The following is a 19,002-nucleotide window of genomic DNA, read 5'->3' on the forward strand; positions in this document are numbered from 1 at the left end:
CATAATTTACCAATTCTATGACCTCGGTTTCCACAACTGTAAAATGGGGCAGTTGGGCAAAGTCAGTGATTTCTAAGATACTTCCAATACTTAAAAATATAAAAACATTATTATTTTTGTGTACTTGCTTACCTTTAAAAGGATGTAAGCTTCTCAGACACAGGGGCCAAGTCTTATTCCTCCCTTTATTCTCAGAACACTGCCTTCCATCTTATAGATTCAAATACATGGATCTAGGCTGTACATTAGCATGTGTTTGGGTGTGCTATTAATTCTCTGTGTCAGTTTTCACCCTACTTCCTTTTGAACTCATTTGCTGAAACCTTTCTACTGAAGGTAGCAGCAGGGCACTGAAGGCTTTTTAGCCAAGGCTGCCTGCTGCGTTTTAGAAAGGTCACACAGACGGTAATGAAGGGGACTTGGAGGGGCCCAGGAGTGGAAGCCAGGAGACAGAGAGATGCATTATTTTATTAGAGAATCCCCCGGGCCCTGATAGTCAAGAGAATCCACCTTGGAAGGCAGAATGTGCCAGTGAGGAAGGAGCCCTTGGTCTGCACAAAGCCACCTCCATGGAGAGCCCTCCAACACTGGGAGATGAGAAAGTGCAAGACTCCACTTATTTATAGATGGGGGAAATGAGGCACAAAGAGACAAAGTGACTCATGTGCCGAGGATTTCTGACTTCAGGGCCTTCTCTCAGCTAATGTGAAAACCAGACTCCATTTAGGGAGGGATCTAGGGAGGGGAAGGCTTTTACTTGGGCCAAAGTAGAAAGGCTCACCAAGGAGGGTGGGGGCGGGGGAGACAAGTATCCTTGACTGAAACCATGACAAATTCTTCAATACCTTAATTTTGACACTCTCATAATCCAAAAAGGGCTAAAATTGGCCTTAGACCTTGCGTTATGAAACCCGAGCAGATCAAACAAAAGAAATAAGCAAAACTGGAGTCAGCCAGATAATAATCCATGTGGAGAACATGCAAATTCAAACAAAAATAGATCAGAGACACTTTCCCAAGAGACGCAGAGCTGAGAGATCCTGGAACCAAATCCTTTCCATGAAAGATGGGGAGGCAAAGGTGGGGAGGGAAACAAGGGGCTCTCTTCAGTTCCACACCCCCAGAGACAGAAAGCAAGCTTTGCCAGCAGAGTCAGGATTGGGACTTGAATTTAATTTTCCCCATTCTGAGTTAGTGGTCATCTCACTCCCTCCTAACTCATTTGGGGTCTATTTGCCAATCCTGCAGACAGGCACAATGGCAGGGGACAATCTAAGTGGTGTCAAAGCATCTTGTGCATTCTGTGTATTGCCATACACGTCCACACCTGTGTGTGCCCGTCCACACATGCAAGCACGCGCGCGCACACACACACACACACACACACTCTGTTTTAAGTTTGGTGAAGTCTTCACTAATAATGGTGGACCATTAGCATTGCTAGATATCTGCGTTTACCACCCAATTCAAAGGCACAGCTCATGCGACCCAGAAGAAACCGGAAACCAGCCCCTTAATTTTTTTTTTTTTTTTTTGAGAAGAAGTCTCACTCTGTAGCCCAGGCTGCAGTGCAGTGGCACAATCTCAGCTCACTGCAAGCTCCACCTCCCGGGTTCATGCCATTCTCCTGCCTCAGCCTCCAGAGTAACTGGGACTACTCCAGCCCCTTAGTTTTATAGACAAGGAGTGGAGTCCAGAATGGATGAGGTTGTAGAGTTACTTAAGGCAAGAGCTGTAGAAACCTGCCTCCACTTCCAGTGCTCTTTCTAGACAGCAGAAAGGAACACCTTATTCTTCAATACACATGTGCTAGTTTCTGTTCTCAAGAATGTATTATCAAAAGCAAAGTTATCAAAAGTTATCAAAAGCAAAGTTAGACACTTTCCAGCTTATTTCTAGACAGCAGAAAGGAATACCTTATTCTTCAATACACATGTGCTAGTTTCTGTTCTCAAGAATGTATTATCAAAAGCAAAGTTATTAAAAGTTATCAAAAGCAAAGTTAGACACTTTCCAGCTTATTACTTTGTCAGGGGCCTGAAATCTTGGCACATTAATTAGTGGATTTCTAAAAGAAGTCTTTCAACTTCTTTGGATGTTTGCTGCTATGATGATGGTAACAATCACATTCATACATTAAATAAACATTTACTGAATGTCCACTGTGTACTGGGACCTCTGGTAGGATCCTTTATGCCCTCTTAATCTCTTTTAATTTTCATAATATTATGATGCAGGTATCGTCATACCCCCTCTCCGCTCCCTTGTTTTATTCCAGAGGAAATAAAGCTCAGAGAGGCTAAGACACTTATTCCAGGTAATAGACTCTGGAAGGGGCAAGGTTAGGATTTGATTCTCTGATGGATTCCATTATGCTGTGTGCCTCAAATGCCTGGTGATCCTGTACTCTACCATGGGCACCGTGAGGGGCAGTGCCACTAAGCTCTGCTGTGACCTCTAGGTTACCTCTGAAGTTTATGAGCCACTGCCAGAGGCTCAGGGTGGAGGATCCAAGATAGCTGGGCTAGGGTATAAAAAGGGCCCTGTCAGAACAAAGATCATTCATTTTTGAAGTCTAATCTCCTTGGGTTCCAGATGGGAAGGAAATATATTAAAGGTGGATGAAGGAGGGAAGTACTTAGACTGCAGAAGGGATATAGAACATGGGACATAGTTTTAAAGAAAGTTTGCTGGTGGAGGCCCCGTCCATGTTTTACATGAAGGTGCTTTTCACAGCAGACCCAGAGAACTTTCTACACAGCAAAAATTTCTTCCTGTGTCCTTGACAGCATTCTGTTTCTGCTTGAATGTCTCCAGGACCAGGGAGCTCATTATCTTTCAGACTATTCTAATTGTTAGAAAGTTCTAGTCTTCATATTGAGGCAAATCTGCCTCCCAGATATGTCTATGATTTAGGTCTAGATCTACCCTTTGGCTTACAAGACCAAGTCCACTTCCTCCCTAACCAGCAACACTCTAGACATTTGAAGACACCTTTCATTTTTTATACCAGCGTTCCCCAAAGTGTGCTGAGCAGAGTAGTAAGTTTGCACGATGTTACTAGGTGTCCTCATAAAACAAACATACCAAAGCAAACAGACAAAAATCCATAAATAGAACTCTGTGGGCAAGCCAGGTTAAATCAGGTCAACCAGGTATGTTTCCTGCAAAACTTTTCAGAACTTTTAGGATGCTACTGCCTAACATGAACTCCAAAAGGGAAATACTGGTTTTGCAATTTATTTTCCAAACTTTTGTCCTCTCAAACTTTTGACCTCAACTTTTGTTTTCCTCCTGCTGTATCTTTTACTATTTTCCATATATACTATTGGGAACAATGCTCAGAAAATGCTTCCCTACATAAATCTAGGTTCTTACTATCATTGTTTCTAATCCAAAAAGCCAGGCTTCTCCAACTATTCATTTTGAGACATAGAATTGAGGTTTTCTCACTGTCTTCTCTATAGTTCTTTATTAGGGCTGTCAGATTAAAATATGAGATGCCCAGTTACATTTAAATTTCAGGTAAACAAATAATATTTTTTTCTATAGGTATGTTCCATGCAATATTTGGGACATATTTATATGAAAAATATATTCACTGCTTATCTGAAATTCAAATTTAACTGGGTGTTCTATATTTTTATTTGCTATATCTGGCAACCTGAGAAGGGAGCTAAATGTATTTTTCCCTCGAAAAATGTGACCCTCAGAATTGGACATAATATTCTGGAAGTGGACCACAACGGAGACATTGAGAATCCTGAGAGCCACCTTCAACTCTACTTTTTCCTGAGGCATTTTTAAAGAGAAAATAATCGTATTTTTATGCAATAATTAGAGACCAGTTCAAGGTTGACAGATACCAGATGTCTTCCTGAATCTACTGGCAAAATCGAGAAGCCAATTTCCCATCCCTCACCCTGTTGGTAAGTATACTGGTTTTCCTGAATGTTAGGATTAGGGAAGAAGATCCACACATTCTTTATAATTCCGTTTTCATTGTCCATCTTCTCCATAAGACCATAAGAAATTCAAAGGCAGGAATTAACCATGCTTATTTTGATGACTGCAATATCCCCAGTAGTTAGCATAGGTTGTGGCAGATGTAAGTGTTCAAAATGTCTAAATGAATGAATGAGTCACAACATTGCATGGAAAGCCAAGTAAAACAGACAAGCTGATACTCCGAGGAGAAGAGATTATCAACAGAATCTTTTCTTATGGTTGGTATTTGTCTTTCACCCCAAGCTTTCCCAAATCCATTATATGCTGTTCACCTATGCTGAAGGCAATTCTTTTGGAAGATGTGTATGCAAAACAAGAACAGTTAATTGCTATGACTAAAATAACACATCTCAGCCAAACACTAGTGGTTTTCAAGAAGTTGAATAACTTCCCAGAGCCTGCAATTTTTACTGAGGCGTGGAACTTGGCCCTTAAAACTAGTTGGGCTGTTTCAAGTGGGTGTGAGATGGGGGCAAATCATACTGGGTCTTCCCACAAAAACACCCTGACCCAAAGAGAAATTAGGCAAAGTGAACAAAAACAGCCTCAGAAGAGCCTAAGCTGCCAGGAGGACAGGTATGGGAAAAGCACATGGTCCACAGCTTGGACTTGGTGATGGTGCATCTGGTGGCTGGCACAAGGACTGTGAAAGGCTCAGAGCTTTCGTTCTAAGCCACAGTTGATGGAGTCACTGTTGCTCACCAACCACGTGAGCTCACCCAAGCTTGGGGCTTGTCAACAGTGAAAGCATCCTGGGGCTGTCCCTGGAGCAGGAAATTGCTTATCAGCAACTTGGCAGCTGTAGCTTCAGTGCTGGGGAGGGTTAACCCTGACTTTTATAAGATAAGAATGTACCAGAAAGTAGAGGAATACATTGAGAAGAGCCCTAAGTCTTAGGAGGGTAGGAGAGTGTAGTAAAGCTTGTGTTATTTTCTGAGCCTGAACATGAAGAACTAAAATCAGGTTCTCACCCAGCCATGTATTATAATTGCTCCATGTCCTTCGGCAAGTCTTCTAACTTCAGTCTTTGTATCTGTGAAATGGGAACAACCACGCTGACCTCAGAGTTGTGAGGATTAAACAAGACGGCAAAAGCCCTTTACAAACTGCCCTCTGTAAATTCTGGGTCAATATGAGGAAATGTTATCACACAGTGTCCCCTTGAGTGTTATGATCTTCAGCAGTGTGCTGGATCTGGTCCCTTGCTACCATAAAAGGGCAACCAACAAAGGGAAAAGAAGCATGTCTCCAACACAGCCTAAAGCAAAATGAAAACACTTCAACTTACATTATCAGGTTCCTTTTAATTTTGGAAGAAAACATGTTCTAAGCTCACGTTGGAAAACAAAATCTCAGTGGGTAGAAATCTTTAGAATATAAAAAAATTGCTTGAGGCCAGGTGCAGCGGTTCACGCCTATAATCCCAACACTTTGGGAGGCGGAAGCAGGAGGATCGCTTGAGATCAGGAGTGGTGAGACCATCCTGGGCAACATAGATAGACCGTGTCTCTACAAAAAATAAAAAATAAACTAAAACAAACAAACAAAAAACTAGCTGGGTATGATGGTGTGAGCTTGTGGTCACAGCTACTCAGGAGGCTGATGTGGGAGGATTGCTTGAGCCCCAGGAGCTTGGGGCTATAGTGAGCTGTGATTGTGCCACTGCACTCCAGCCTGGGTGAGACAGTGAGTTGTCTATAAAAATAAATAAATGAATTAAAGAAAAAATCATTTGGGACCATATTTATGGCCTGTAAGGCTTTAGGTGAGCCTTTGCTTCTGCATGAATGTTTCTGTTGATCTCCCTGGAGACTATCGCTGGCTCTGGTTAAAGCCCTTGCTGACTCTGCTAGTAAACAGGAGCAAAATGTACATAAATATAGTTCTATTTCATTGGAGGGACAATAATTCAGAACGTTGTGGCTTATAAATTACTTGCTGCTTCCTCTGCTGTGAGATGCTACACCCACTGAAGGGAAAATTGCTAATGTGTAAATATGTGTGTACATGTGTTTATTGTGCCGAGGCGATGAGGAAAACAGACAGATATCTTGCCTTGAATAGGCTTTCCTACCGGGCTTTGTCTGTGTCTTCCTCCAGTGTATCATTTCATGCAGTGGTTGCTTACGGGATGCACTACTTCTAGTCCCACCACAGTCCCCACCAGGACCTGAAGACCTCTATTTTTCCCCATTGTTACTTGTGTTTAGTTCTCAGTATTACCAGTTCTATGCAAAGAGTACTCCAGGCTTGGAGCTGGGCAAAGGCTTTGCTTACAACTCTGAGAGGGCACAAGGCAATCTTTATGTAACCCGGCCTGCCCATCCTCCCCTCCTTGCCTAGGCCAAGAATAGTCAATGATCATGTTCTGGAAGAAATTCCACCTTGTCCCTGGGTACTCTGAGCCAAGAGGAGGGGGAGCAGAGCTGGTGGCATATGCAATGAGGCCAAGCAGCAAAGCCCAGGGAAGCTACAAAGTCAGAGTGTTGAGGCTGGATATATCATTTCCCTAGTCCCCCCACCACCTCACCCCCAAGACTGGCTTAGGCCTAATGATACTCCGTGAGGACAGTGTTCTTTGCCTCCCAACACATACCAGGTTTATATACATTGTGCATGTAAATACAGAGAGGTGTATTCTGAGAGGCAGAGCTTGTGAGTGAATACTTATATGCCTTTCTAAGAAAACACACAACTGGGCACGGTGGCTCACACCTCTAATCCCAGCACTTTGGGAGGCCGAGGTAGGCGGATCACCTGAGGTCAGGAGTTCGAGACCAGCCTGAGCAACATGGTGAAACCCTGTCTCTACTAAAAATACAAAAAATTAACCAGGCATGGTGGCGCATGCCTGTAATCCCAGCTACTCAGGAGGCTGAGACAGGAGAATTGTTTGAACCCAGGAGGCGGAGGTTGCAGTGAGTGGAGATAGCTCCTCTGCACTCCAGCCTAGGCAACAAGAGTGAAACGCCATCTCAAAAAAAAAAAAAAAAAAAAAAGGAAAGAAAGAAAGAAAAAGAAAAAGAAAACACACAGAAATGCACACATGGACCCATCTGTGTGCACTTATCTATATAAGAATGCTTTTGTATAAGTAAGCGTATCTTCAGAGATGTTCTCTCAAAATACTAATTTGAACTCTGTTGCAAATACATCAATAGCTTCTAAATGCTCTAAGGCTAAAGATCCAAATTCTTAATGCAGCAAAAAGGCTCTTCACAGAGTGACCCTGTCTGCCTCCTGCAGGCTCATCCTGCATCCCAATATGCCCTTCCTGTCTCTGCACAGCAGCTACACTGAACTTTGCTTAACCTTTCTTACTCAGAGCTCTCCTTTCACCACAGGCCATTTGCATGTGCCATTTACTTGTGCTTTTCTCCCTAAGCACCATGTTCTTCCCTTTTCTGTTTTGCTAGGCATTGGATAGCCATTCTTCAGGTATTTGTTGATACTTTACTTCTTTGGGAGAACAGTTATTGACCACCCAGAATTAGCTAGATTCCCTCAAAACATCCTATATTTTCTCCGTAGCACCTACCATAGTTGCCATTTTGTATCCGTTTTCAAAATGTACCTCATCAGTTATATGCAGACTTAGTCAGGGCAACGATCAACTGCTTTTGTTCACCCACTGATCTTTAGAACCAAACAGTTCCTGGCATATGATGAGTACTCAACAGACATGAGTATTAGACCATTTTCATGCTGCTGATAAAGACATACCCAAGACTGGGTAATTTATAAAGAAAAAGAGGTTTAATGGACTCAGAATTCCAAGTGGCTAGGGAGGCTTCACAATCATGTAGAAGGCAAAAGGCATGTCTTATTTGGCGGCAGGTGAGAGAGAGTAAGAACCAAACCAAAGGGGTTTCCCCTTATAAAACCATCAGGTCTCATGAGACTTATTCACTACCACGAGAACAGTATGGGGCAAACTGCCCCCATGATTCAACTATATCCCACTGGGTCCCTCCCACAATACGTGGGAATTATGGGAGCTATGATTAGAGATGAGATTTGGGTGGAGACACAGCCAAGCCTTATCGACATGTATTGAATGAAAGGTGTGTATACTTACATAGGGAGAGGGGTCAGCATATGAATCTGTGTGTACTAAGGTATCAGCATAATCATGATTACATGACATGGCATATTTGCTCATTTGGAGCACAGAAAGGTCTGCTTAGGGATCCCTATGCCAGTATACATCTAAGGAAGAGTGTTCTATCTAAGGACAACATATACTGAGTATGTCTGCATCCTACATTTATTTAAGCAATCATATGGAAGTGTACAAAAAAGAACCTAGATTTGTACAAATGTCTATGTGAAAATGCATATGTGTGCATTTGTGCTGATATAGGTATAGGCATCCACGTAAAAGTCTCTGTGTGTGTTTATTTGGGTGTGTGCATCTGTGGAAGTGTATATATCTATATGTGAGTCATATTCTTCTTTGCAGCTGGGTGGGTCCCCTTTCAGATTTCTAAAAAGGAGGGTTTATGTGCATTAGGTGAACTGATCCAAACGCACCTTAGTATGATTTGACTTAACCCAAGGCAGGGTGTTGTGGAGGAAGGAGCACTGGACTATGAACCTGTCACTGGAGCAAAATTCTTTTTTTCTTCCTGGGCTGCTACCTCCCCATTTACATGCAGAGGACCAGGGTCTAGGTGATAGTGATGCTATCGGGAGGTTGGAGGTATCACTGGTTAAATGCCATGTCAATGATAAAATGCCATTTTAATTAAGTTTCTAGTTGCTCAAGGCATTTCATTATCACCTTCCTCTTTTATGTTAATTTACAAATAATTGTTTTCATCTTCTTTTTTAAATTTGGTAACACAAGAAAATTCGAATTCTGCTTATGTGACCAAAGAGTTATTTGTGTGCATGCATATAGCCACACATGATCAGCTTTTACCTGCCTACTTTCTGTGCTGTAGAGCAGAAAGGGAAGAAGAAGACAGTGTGATGTCCAGGGCCCCAAATTGTGATCCCTGGACCACTTGCTTCACCATCCTCTGGGAAAGTTGTGGCAAATGCAGATTCCTGGCCCCCAACTGCAATCCTATTAGCTCAGAATCTCAGAATGGGTGTCAGGAATGTGCATTTTCTCAGAAGTTTCCCCAAATCATTTCTGTGCTCTGTAAGGTTGGGGACCCACTGCCATAAAATAAAATAATATCAAGAAACTCATACCTAAGCTGACATGACTAACCCTTTCACAATTCTATAAAAAATGATTTCTAAGTCTAGCACCACTCTGTCCTTCAGGTTGACCCTCTATTCTTTTGAATTGGGGGTGCTGGGTGAACGTTTGGATTTATGGACATTGTGGAAAATGAAACCAGAAACCCAGTTTGAATGTTTGTGAGCAACGCTGTGAGCAGAACAGACTTCTTTTTGCAATATATATCACAAGAACCGTGAGGACCTCCCAGACAAACAAAACAAAATAAAACAGCAGCAGCAAAAACCCACCAACAGACCAGGAGTGTTGTCTGTGATATTTAGAAATATCTAAATGGATTTTTATAACAAGAAAACTAGGCAGTAGTTTTAGAGATCGAATTGAAGAAATGAAGAAAAATCCCCATACAAAGAGTTGTGGCTTTGGGACATAAGCCTTAGGTTGTAAAATCAGTATGGTGTGGTTGAAAAAAAAGCAAGAGTTCCCTAGAATTCCATTTTTGCTTTGTCATGGGTGTTGCTGTTATGATTTTGAAAACGGTTTTCTTTTCCTGAATATACGAACACATTTAAAAACTCCCGTCTTCCCCTCACAGCACTGGAAAAAATAAAATAAAATAAACCAAGCCAGCAGAGAGCATGCTCCCTCGGGCCCTGTCCTACCTTGCTCAGTGACCCCAGCCACCTTGAGCCCAGGTTTTGCAGCTAGTGCACTAAGGAATAAGGAGGTACAGGCTCTGTCATGGCCCACCCTGATATTCTCTAATGAGAAACCCTAGATGCTGATACAGACCTTGTCAGAGACATGGGAAGAGCACCCGATCTCCAGATGTCAAGAGCTTCCTGGCCCGAAAGTGGTGATTTGACTCAGTGCAAACCCATGTGCTGTGACCAGGTGCCTCCTTCTGCCCTCCTATCTGGCGGGGCAAGCTCACTTAAACTGTGTCTGAATAATGGTGAAAGACAGAGATGCTGACTCTAAGTACGATCCTGTTTCCCAGTTTCTACTGAATCACAACCTGCCTAGACAGTACGGCTTGCTCCTTAGTCTCAAGGGGCATACATTAATCAGGCCCCTCTGAAAAGATTCCTTGGAGAATTAGAACAAAATGCACCCATTAAAAATACCCTCTCGTAATCTTCTCCTTCCCTCTTTCTTACCTGATCCCCAACTGAGAAAAGACAAACGGCCTATTCTAGTGGCAAAACACACACATAGACTCTGGTTCAGAATACCGGGTTTCACTCCAGTGGGTTATGTGATCTTGGACAACTTAGTTTACCTCTGAAAGTCTTAGTTTTCCTATTTATAGAATGATGACAAACATAATAGCACTATTTCCCAGAGTCGATGTGAATACTAAATGAGAGCATGCACCAGAATTGCCAGCTACAATGCTTGGCTCATAAGAAGCACTTCGTAGCTATTAGCAGTTGCTACTATCAAAAGAGACTCTCTATGAGAATCGAAACCTACTGTTGCACTTTTCCAAACAGAAGTTATTGGTCACTATGTGACCTGAATAGACTTATTTTTATACAAATCAACAGGCTGGGTAGGAGGCATTCAACAATGTCAAAAGAACTCTGTCCTGGATGTTCAGTGGTTAGTTGCCTCTGCTCTGAAAGCAGATTAGAGCCCAGGTGCAGAAAGTGTGCTTTCAACAAGGCAAGTATAGAAACATCTTTTTCATCCACCAACAAGGGGCAGGGGGAGGGATTCTCTCTGATTTATGCAAAGTTTATATCTTTGTAGCCTTGTTTCTCAAAATGTGGTCCATGGGCAATCTGTGTTGGAAAAACCTGGAGGAACTTGCTAAAATGCAGATTCTTAGACCCCAACGCAGACTTTGTGATTCAGACTCTCCGGGAGTGGTGATTCTTTCGCACCTGAACACTCTATAAAATCAGGCCAATGGGCAAACAGGAATTATGACATCTGTATCACAGTACACACAAAAGTAAGTTCAAGGGAGCATTTGTAAAAGTATCAGCAGCGGATCCAAAACAGTATAAATAATATAATTCTATTTTCATTTACAAATATATGTATGTACATTTGTATAGCTAGGCTTAGAACAAAGACTGGAAGCGTATATATCATCACATTTATCGATGGTTATCTTTAGGTGGTGACATTAACTGTGATTTATCTCATTTTATACTTTCATGTACTTTTAAATGTCCTATAATAATTATCCATTATCCTTTTAAAAAGAAAAAATACGCTTTTAAAAATAAAAGCAATGCAGTCAGATGTGCGGTACTGAAGACTTCCTAATATCTTACAGAATTTTAGAAAAAAAAGGAAACAGAGGACCCATATAAGCCAAAGTGTCTCTCTTTAGAGGTGATGAAACAGGTCTAGAGAAGGGAAGTGGCCTGTCTGAGGTTACCCAGACTCTTAGTGGCTGGGCTATGACAGACCCCAGGTCTCCAGGCTTTGGGGCTAGAAGCTTTGAAGTGTTCCAGTGCTAGCCAGGGACCTGCCTCTATTCCTTCCTGCCCTGTAAGGGTGACAAAAAGACCACAGGAAGTGCAATGATTCCAAGGGTGGAGAAGGATGTAATAGTCTTTGCAGAGAGGACTTTGCAGCTCTCATTATTCTTGCTCTGGGAGTTAGTAGGTCATTTGCAAAAGGCATGGGAAGAGCAGCTGATGAAAAGGTCTAATAGTTTGGAAAACTGCTTAACCTTATTGCTCTATTTCTGGATTTCTCCCCATGGCCAAACGCTGTTGAGATCCTGATTTCCCCCGGAGGTTTCCCATTTAGGAATGCAGTGAAACCTCTGGAATCCAGAGGAATTGGGGAGAAGGCCAGCTGGAATTAGGGAACAGTTTGAATACACTTTAGGAACATTCAGGTCTGCTGTTTTCAATGACATAGGATCACAGATTTGGAAAGAGCCTAGCCCAGCCTCCTGCTCAGTGCAGGCCTTGTGCTTTATCCCGAACAGAGCTTCATCTGGGCTTCTCTTGAATGCTTCCAAAAACGGGAGGTTCACGATTCTGACAGATTATTTATTTCACTCTTTGGAAAGTCTTCCTATACCTGAGCTGGAATCTGCCTTTCTGTAAGGTTCTGCTTGCCTTCTTGTGTTCATGCAGAACCGAGAAATCTGTATTTTTCCCCCAGATCATACTCAAAAGAAATTATCATGCACCAAATAGTACTTCACAGCATTCTCTTCTGCAGGCTGACAACCTTCAGAATATTCAACCATTGTTTATATGGCAAATGTCATCAACTCTAATTAGAAATATAAATGATTATCTCTAGCCTCTAAATTAACAACTGTATAAATTTACATTCAGAGTGGAGCAGAGCTTAGATACCACCTGTACTGACCTCAAATTACAGATGAGCAAACGAAAGTCTGCTGAGGAAAACCGCCTCACCCAACTTCAGAGAGAGAGAGAGTGGGGGTGGGCGGGAGGTTGGAGGGGGGCTCTTTTCACCTCACCCTGCCTCCTATTATTCATAAAACACCAGAATTTCTCAAGTTCTTGAAAGTGCTTAGGAAGTTTGTTCTCTTAGGCATTTAGAAAAATCCCTCCTTCAAATTATATTTGCACTGTCAGTGAAGTACGGATTAGCACAGACTGAATTTAGTAGAGGTTATACTGTCAATGAAAAGTAGCATTCAAAGCATATTAACTTTCCTTGCTCTCTGTTGTCAGAAAATCATCTCCTTTGCTCTAGAATGCTAGCTCAAGATGGACAACGTACCTATATGGCTACCCAGGCCTATCAAATTTCCATAAAATCTGGCCACCCACTCAATTTAGGAGACCTTTCCAACGCTGGAGCTGAGGAAGAGTTGCAGGATGTAGGGCAGCCTGTGTTTCTGCTTTACTTTGCTGTGTTCGTTTTAGAGTTTCATATCCTCTTTCCATTTCGGTCTGATTCTCTGATGAGAAGACAAAACAAAGACTCGGAGAAGCAAACTAGGCACTACAGTGATTGGTTTTTTGTCTCAGTCCCCAGAAACACTGCAGTCACATGCTTGGAAGGAAACATTCCTCCCTGCCTCAACCCACAGCAATCTCCCTTTTCTCTCAACAAAGTATTGCATTTCCAGTTCTTACACTTGTTCTGGCACAGATTCTAAGCTACCTCGTGCTGCTTCCTGTTTTGCCTGGGTGCTAGGCTCCATGGATCCTGGAATCACAGAGACCTGGGTTCTAGTCCTGACTCTGCAACTAGTTGGTGGTATGGCTTTGGAAAGTTACTGAAGCTTTCTGAGCCTCAGCTCCCTCATTTGTTAGATGAGGACAATTATGCTACCTACATCATACAGTTGTGAAGAGGACATAATGCCTAACAGGTGTCTAATATGGTCACTAACATTTAGTAAGATTCTATAAAAGCTGTCTGCTTAGTATCATTAGTATCACGCTCCAAAAGGCAGAAACTGAAACCTATACTTTTCTCGTGCTACACACAGTAGGTTCTCCGTAAATACTTTCTGATTGATTCTGGTTTAGGCTCCATTTGGCAGTAGGTTCTCCATGAGAAATATTCCAAGAATCGTGTAAAGATAGTTCCTATTCTCAAGCTCCCTTTTCTCCAGATTCCTTATCCCATTAATTATTGCAGTGGGGAGGCTCACCCTGTCCTGCCATTGTTCACACCTGTTAGCTTGCATCTTAGAAAAAAGTTCTCATTTGACAGACTCTGAGAACTTGCTGTCCAGGCAAAGAAAACTTTCCGATGATGAATACAACACAAATTTTAGGTAGCCAACTTGTCAGCAAACAGAGAGACGAAGGGACACCAACAAAAGCCAACCCCTCAAAAGAAACAAAGCAACACACCAAAGAGGTAGAAAGTAAAGGATTAAGATATGCCCAGAATACTCTTGCTTATCAGGACCCTTAAAACTAATCAAAGTTCTTGTGCTTACAATATTCCTAAAGGAATGTGAATATGGTTAAACTCTCCTTTTAGCTGGGAATCTGAATTAACATTAATACCTGAATTTTTAACCGAAATTACATTAGACATTCCTTTAGGCAAAGGAGTATATATACAACACCAACATCTGGTTATAAAGAGCTAAGGAATCTCCCAGCTTCCCTAAATGCAGAAGATATCTTAGTGGACTCTTGCTGAGTTAAATGAGCAATTATTTCTTTTGTCCCTATTGCAAATTATTTGTTTATGCTCTAAATTTTGTGTTAAGGACAAAACAAAAATATATTGGCTGAAATGAATGTGTTATGTTATAGCCCCAGTTGAGGGTGAGGAAGGAACTCAATGCTAAGGTGGTGGAGAGAATGCAGCAGTTCCTGGAATAGCAGTTGGGTTCCCTGGCTTGAATCCCACTCTGACATCCTTGGCTGCTTACCTTGGGCAAGCCCTTTGCCTCACAGCATTTCAGTCTCTTCAGATGTTAAATACTTTCTATGGGCTCTTCCATGTCCGAGATTTTATGAGGCTACTGGGAGCATGAAGATTAGCCAAAGAAGCTGCCCAAATCTCTTAGTGTGGGGACCAGAGCAGTAGAAAGAGAATGTGATAATAGGTATGCAAACCCTTGGAAAAAACTGAAAGCACCGAATGACACACATTCCCCAATTTGCCACGGCATGTTCCAAAATCACAGGCGCCTAACATTCTCCTGAGAGCTCAGTGCTCACCCAAACGTCCCATCATTGAGCTGACAGGAAGCAGAGAAGGCCAATGCTTTTCTGGTTGGGGACCTTGGCTGGGATAGAAAGGAAGAGGGGAGTGGAGTCAGCTTCATGAGCCAGTGAAATGGCAATGAACCCTGCAGGCTGATCTGCCCCAGCCTGGCGTTGCCAAGGAGGACGATCCACTTCATCAAACCTGGGCCAAGCTCTGGCTCAGACACACAGGCAAAAATAGAAAGGGGCTGGGAGAAGAAATGTGTTTACTTTTGTGATTTCCCCTAACGTGCCTCTTGACAGTATTCTAATCTCTTCACAAGCAGGAGCCATGGGCCACAGGCCTCACTTCCATTGACAATTCATGTACAGACCTAAAGCCTTCTTAACATTTCAGGGTCACTATTTGGGCAGCTAGAAAGCAAGTTTAGGAGGCAGCATGATGGAATGGAAAGAGTGCTGATGAGGGTCTGTTACTGCCTAGGTGAACTGTGAAAATCCCTCTCCAAGGCTCGGCACAATCAAGCGCTTGCATTAGAAAGAATGTATATATCTGCTGAGATTTTTAGTTTCTACCAGTGACTCTCAATCAGGGGCTAATTCACACCTCAGGGGCTCTTTTGCAATATCTGGAAACATTTTTGCCTGTTATAAGCAGGGGATGCTATTGGCATCTAATGAATAGAGGCCAGAGGTGCTAAACATCCAATGATGCAGCCCTCACAATAAAGAGTTATCTGGTCCAAAATGCTAAGTGCCAAGACTCAGAACCTTGGTTTATACTGAACCGAGGGGAGTCAGTGGGAGAAGAAAACAGGGACTAAAGGAAAGAAGGAAAAGGGGTTAAAATTCTATTTCTAGGTCACGTGGAATCCATCAGTTATGTGTTCTCCAGTTTTTCTCCCCATGACCAATGCCTTTATAATTTTCCCTCGGAATTACGGGGCCATGTTCGAGTAGCTTCCTCATAAGAACATCTTCCTTATCCCTAAAATGCCAAGCCCTGATGCAGTACAAAGAGCTCCACTATAACACATGGCCAAGACATAAATATAAACAGTTGTGAAACAAGTAGAGCTGGAAGGTGGGTGGTGGGGGCGCGTGAAGAGAAAAAAAAACATATGCCCACAACTCCGCTTCTGTGAGTCAGTGTTTCCGAGGTAACAACACAGAACAATAACCATAGGGAGAGTTGAGCTATACTAAGACCAGGCAGAACTGATTTGGGGCATGAGTGTCAGGAGAGATGCAACTTTGCAGCAGCAGATTCAAAGGCAAATGAAAGGGTTAAGCAATCTGTGCGTGTCATTCTTGTATCATTCTACATTAAGTCATGGGCAGTTATTACAAGTAGTTACCTGTGGTTTCCAGTCGGGGAGGCAATGGCACTCCAGACAAGGGATTTTGGAGAAACAGGTGCAATGAAGGCATGGTCAAACAATTTATTTACTGTAAACTTTAGACTTTGCTCAGGAAAACAACTGAAGCTGCTCCTCAAATCCCTGCCTAAAATACCCCGTGTGAGCAAACAAGAGGAGCGGGGAAGAGTCCATGTTCACAGCTGAAAGGTCCAAGATATTCAAAATCCTCAAGTCCGAGGGTGTGGGAAGGAAAATCTCCTTCAGATACAAATTACCAGCAGCAATATATTACCCCTAATACTTGAATAGTGAGGTAGATACATGGAAAACTCATGAAAACGTAGCAGACTCAGGTCCTCTAGGACTAAAGCCCTTTAGACATAAACTTACACATTCCATGCAAAGAGGAACTGAACTGTACAATTAACAAATAATCACCAAATAAGTTTTCTCTCTTTTTACAGCTTAAAAAAATAAAAAAGGCAGGAGGATGCCCCTCCTCCTGCATATCTCTGTACAATTTTATTCTAAGTTTATTACCCTCAAGTTAAATAGTCTGTTTAGTGTTCTGTTTGGGGGGGGGGGTGGTCTTAAAAAGTAGAAAAACTGCTTTACAGCAGTGAGTCATTTGTACTACAACTCCTCCCTTGTGAATCAATGTTATCGCTAGGCACAGTACCTTGATGGCCCACAAAGTCTTCCGTGCCTGGGAGGTCTTCACACAGCAGTTTATTTTCTTTCTCCTGTTCCAGGTGATATCCACTCTGCTCCCCTGTGTTGCCATTGCTATTGCTGGAGTAGCCATTCCCACAGGCCTTCAAAGAAGACCTGCGCAGACACAGAAGCTCCTGGAAGGCAATCCTGAAATCTGGGCTCCGGCAGTAGATAAGGGGATTGAAAGCAGAATTGACATAGCCCACCCAATTTAGGAGGATGTAAACTTCCTTAGGGATGAGGTTATCCTGGATCACATGCACAATGTTAACGATGAAGAAGGGCAGCCAGCAGAGGGTGAAAGTGCCCATGATGATGCCTAAGGTCTTGAGGGCTTTGTGCTCCTTCAAGCAGAACTTGGAGGATCTGCGGAGTCCATGCCCTGTCCGCCCATCCTGCTCCACCTGGCTAAGGTTCTGGGCATGGAAGCGGCCCTCAGATTTGTCAATCTTCTGAAGCTGCCTTTTGGCTTCCTGAAAGACCCTGGAGTAGACGAAGACCATGATCACCAGGGGAACGTAGAAGGACACGATGGAGGAGGCAATGGCATAGGCTTGGTTCGTGAAGAAGTCACAGCAGGTCTCCTTGGCATAGCAGTTGATGGCTTCCTGGTGGGTGGCCCGGTACCAGTGCATCTGAATGGGCAAGAAGGAGGTAAGGCCTGACACGATCCACACCATCAGAATGATCACCCGGGCCTTATTCTTGGTCAGCATGCTCTGGTACTTGAAGGGTGAAGTAATGGCGAAGTAGCGATCCACTGCGATCACGCACAGGGTCTCAATGCTGGCCGTGACGCACAGCACATCAATGGAAGTCCAAAACTCGCACCAGAAGTTGCCAAAAGTCCACATTTTCATGAGAATATGGGCGGCCCCAAAGGGCACCACTGCCAAGCCCATGACCAAGTCAGCACAGGCCAGTGAAGTGATGAAGTAGTTGGTGACCGTCTGCAGACGCTCGAACTTGGCAATGGCTGTGATGACCAGCACATTGCCAAACACGATGGCCAGGACGATGAGAGACATGACTATGCCCATGCCCACCACCCACGCCTCGTCCCGTTCCTGCGTGACGTCGTGGTCCGGCGCATGGCTTCCGTTGGGTGCCAGCAGGAAGGCGCTGCCGTTCCCGGGTTGCCCCATGGCACGCAGTCTGGCAGGTGAGCGCACTGTCCGCAGGCGCCTCAGCGGGCGGACCCCCAGAGGGGCTCTGCGGGCCGCGAGCGGACGCCTGGAAACCTCATTCAGCGGCCGTGGGGTGGGTGTGGTGGGGACACGTCTTGCACACTTAGCTTGTCGGGTGCCAGGGGCTCGCGGTGCCCGCCAGTTCCAGTCCGTGATCTGGAGAAGCCGCCTCGGAGTGCGCTCTGCCCGTTATGTGCACAGGACTTTAGGGGAACTGCCCTCGCCGTGACGTAAGGGAACTTTCGGCCAATGGCACGCCGGCAGGCCCGAAGGGGCGAGGCACCCATCCCCTTTCCTCCCCTCCTCTCGCCCTCCCTCTCCTGGGGCTGGCCCGGGCGGGGCCCAGCTGCTCCCGGGCGGGCGGGTCACCACTCCTTCCCGGCTACCCTGGCTGGCCCCAGAGGGCTAAAGCTGGAGCTGGCGTGCTTACCAGCCAACCCAGGAGCTTTTGGCTCTTCTGTGGCCGCTACCTGCCTGCCCTGGGCGCCTGCGCGGCCTGAGGTCTCAGGGCAGAGGGCAGCACACCGGCACTGCCCCACATTCGGAGAGAAATGAGAGTGCCCACCGAAGCACGCACATACAGGCACAAATACACCCCCGCAGACATGCTCAGACTTATACGGAACCACAGCCATAGACACTGAGACACACCCTCCTAGCTCACCGACATGCACACTCGCGCGCGGACTCACACAGAAGCTGTCAGGCACAAAGTCACCCCTGTCCAACACAAAGTCACCCCTGTCCAACACAGAAACGTGGCCACAAACAAACACAGAAGCACGCAGAAGTACAAAGGCATGGTGACACACACAGAAAGTAAACACACACGCTGGTTTGGAGGCATCCAGAGCGACACAGACACGGATGTCTCCATCTGGGTACTCACAAACTTCCCTCAACCAAGC

The 19,002-nt window shown here is 44.1% G+C and overlaps 1 protein-coding gene across 1 annotated transcript; it reads right to left on the reverse strand.

Annotated features, from left to right (window-relative positions):
* Positions 1-16,249: 16,249 nt before the first annotated feature.
* ADRB2 (adrenoceptor beta 2) lies at positions 16,250-18,632 on the reverse strand. The gene has a single exon (XM_023226945.2). The coding sequence runs from the start codon at positions 18,050-18,052 to the stop codon at positions 16,805-16,807; it is 1,248 nt and encodes a 415-aa protein (XP_023082713.1). The 5' UTR covers positions 18,053-18,632; the 3' UTR covers positions 16,250-16,804.
* Between the last annotated feature and the right edge of the window lie 370 nt (positions 18,633-19,002).

This window comes from Piliocolobus tephrosceles, chromosome 4, assembly GCF_002776525.5.
Source record: "Piliocolobus tephrosceles isolate RC106 chromosome 4, ASM277652v3, whole genome shotgun sequence".
Taxonomy (NCBI): Eukaryota; Metazoa; Chordata; class Mammalia; order Primates; family Cercopithecidae; genus Piliocolobus; species Piliocolobus tephrosceles.

Bases quoted from the DNA above. Each gene is read 5' to 3' on its own strand.
- ADRB2 (XM_023226945.2), bottom strand. From the start codon at position 18,052: ATGGGGCAACCCGGGAACGGCAGCGCCTTCCTGCTGGCACCCAACGGA.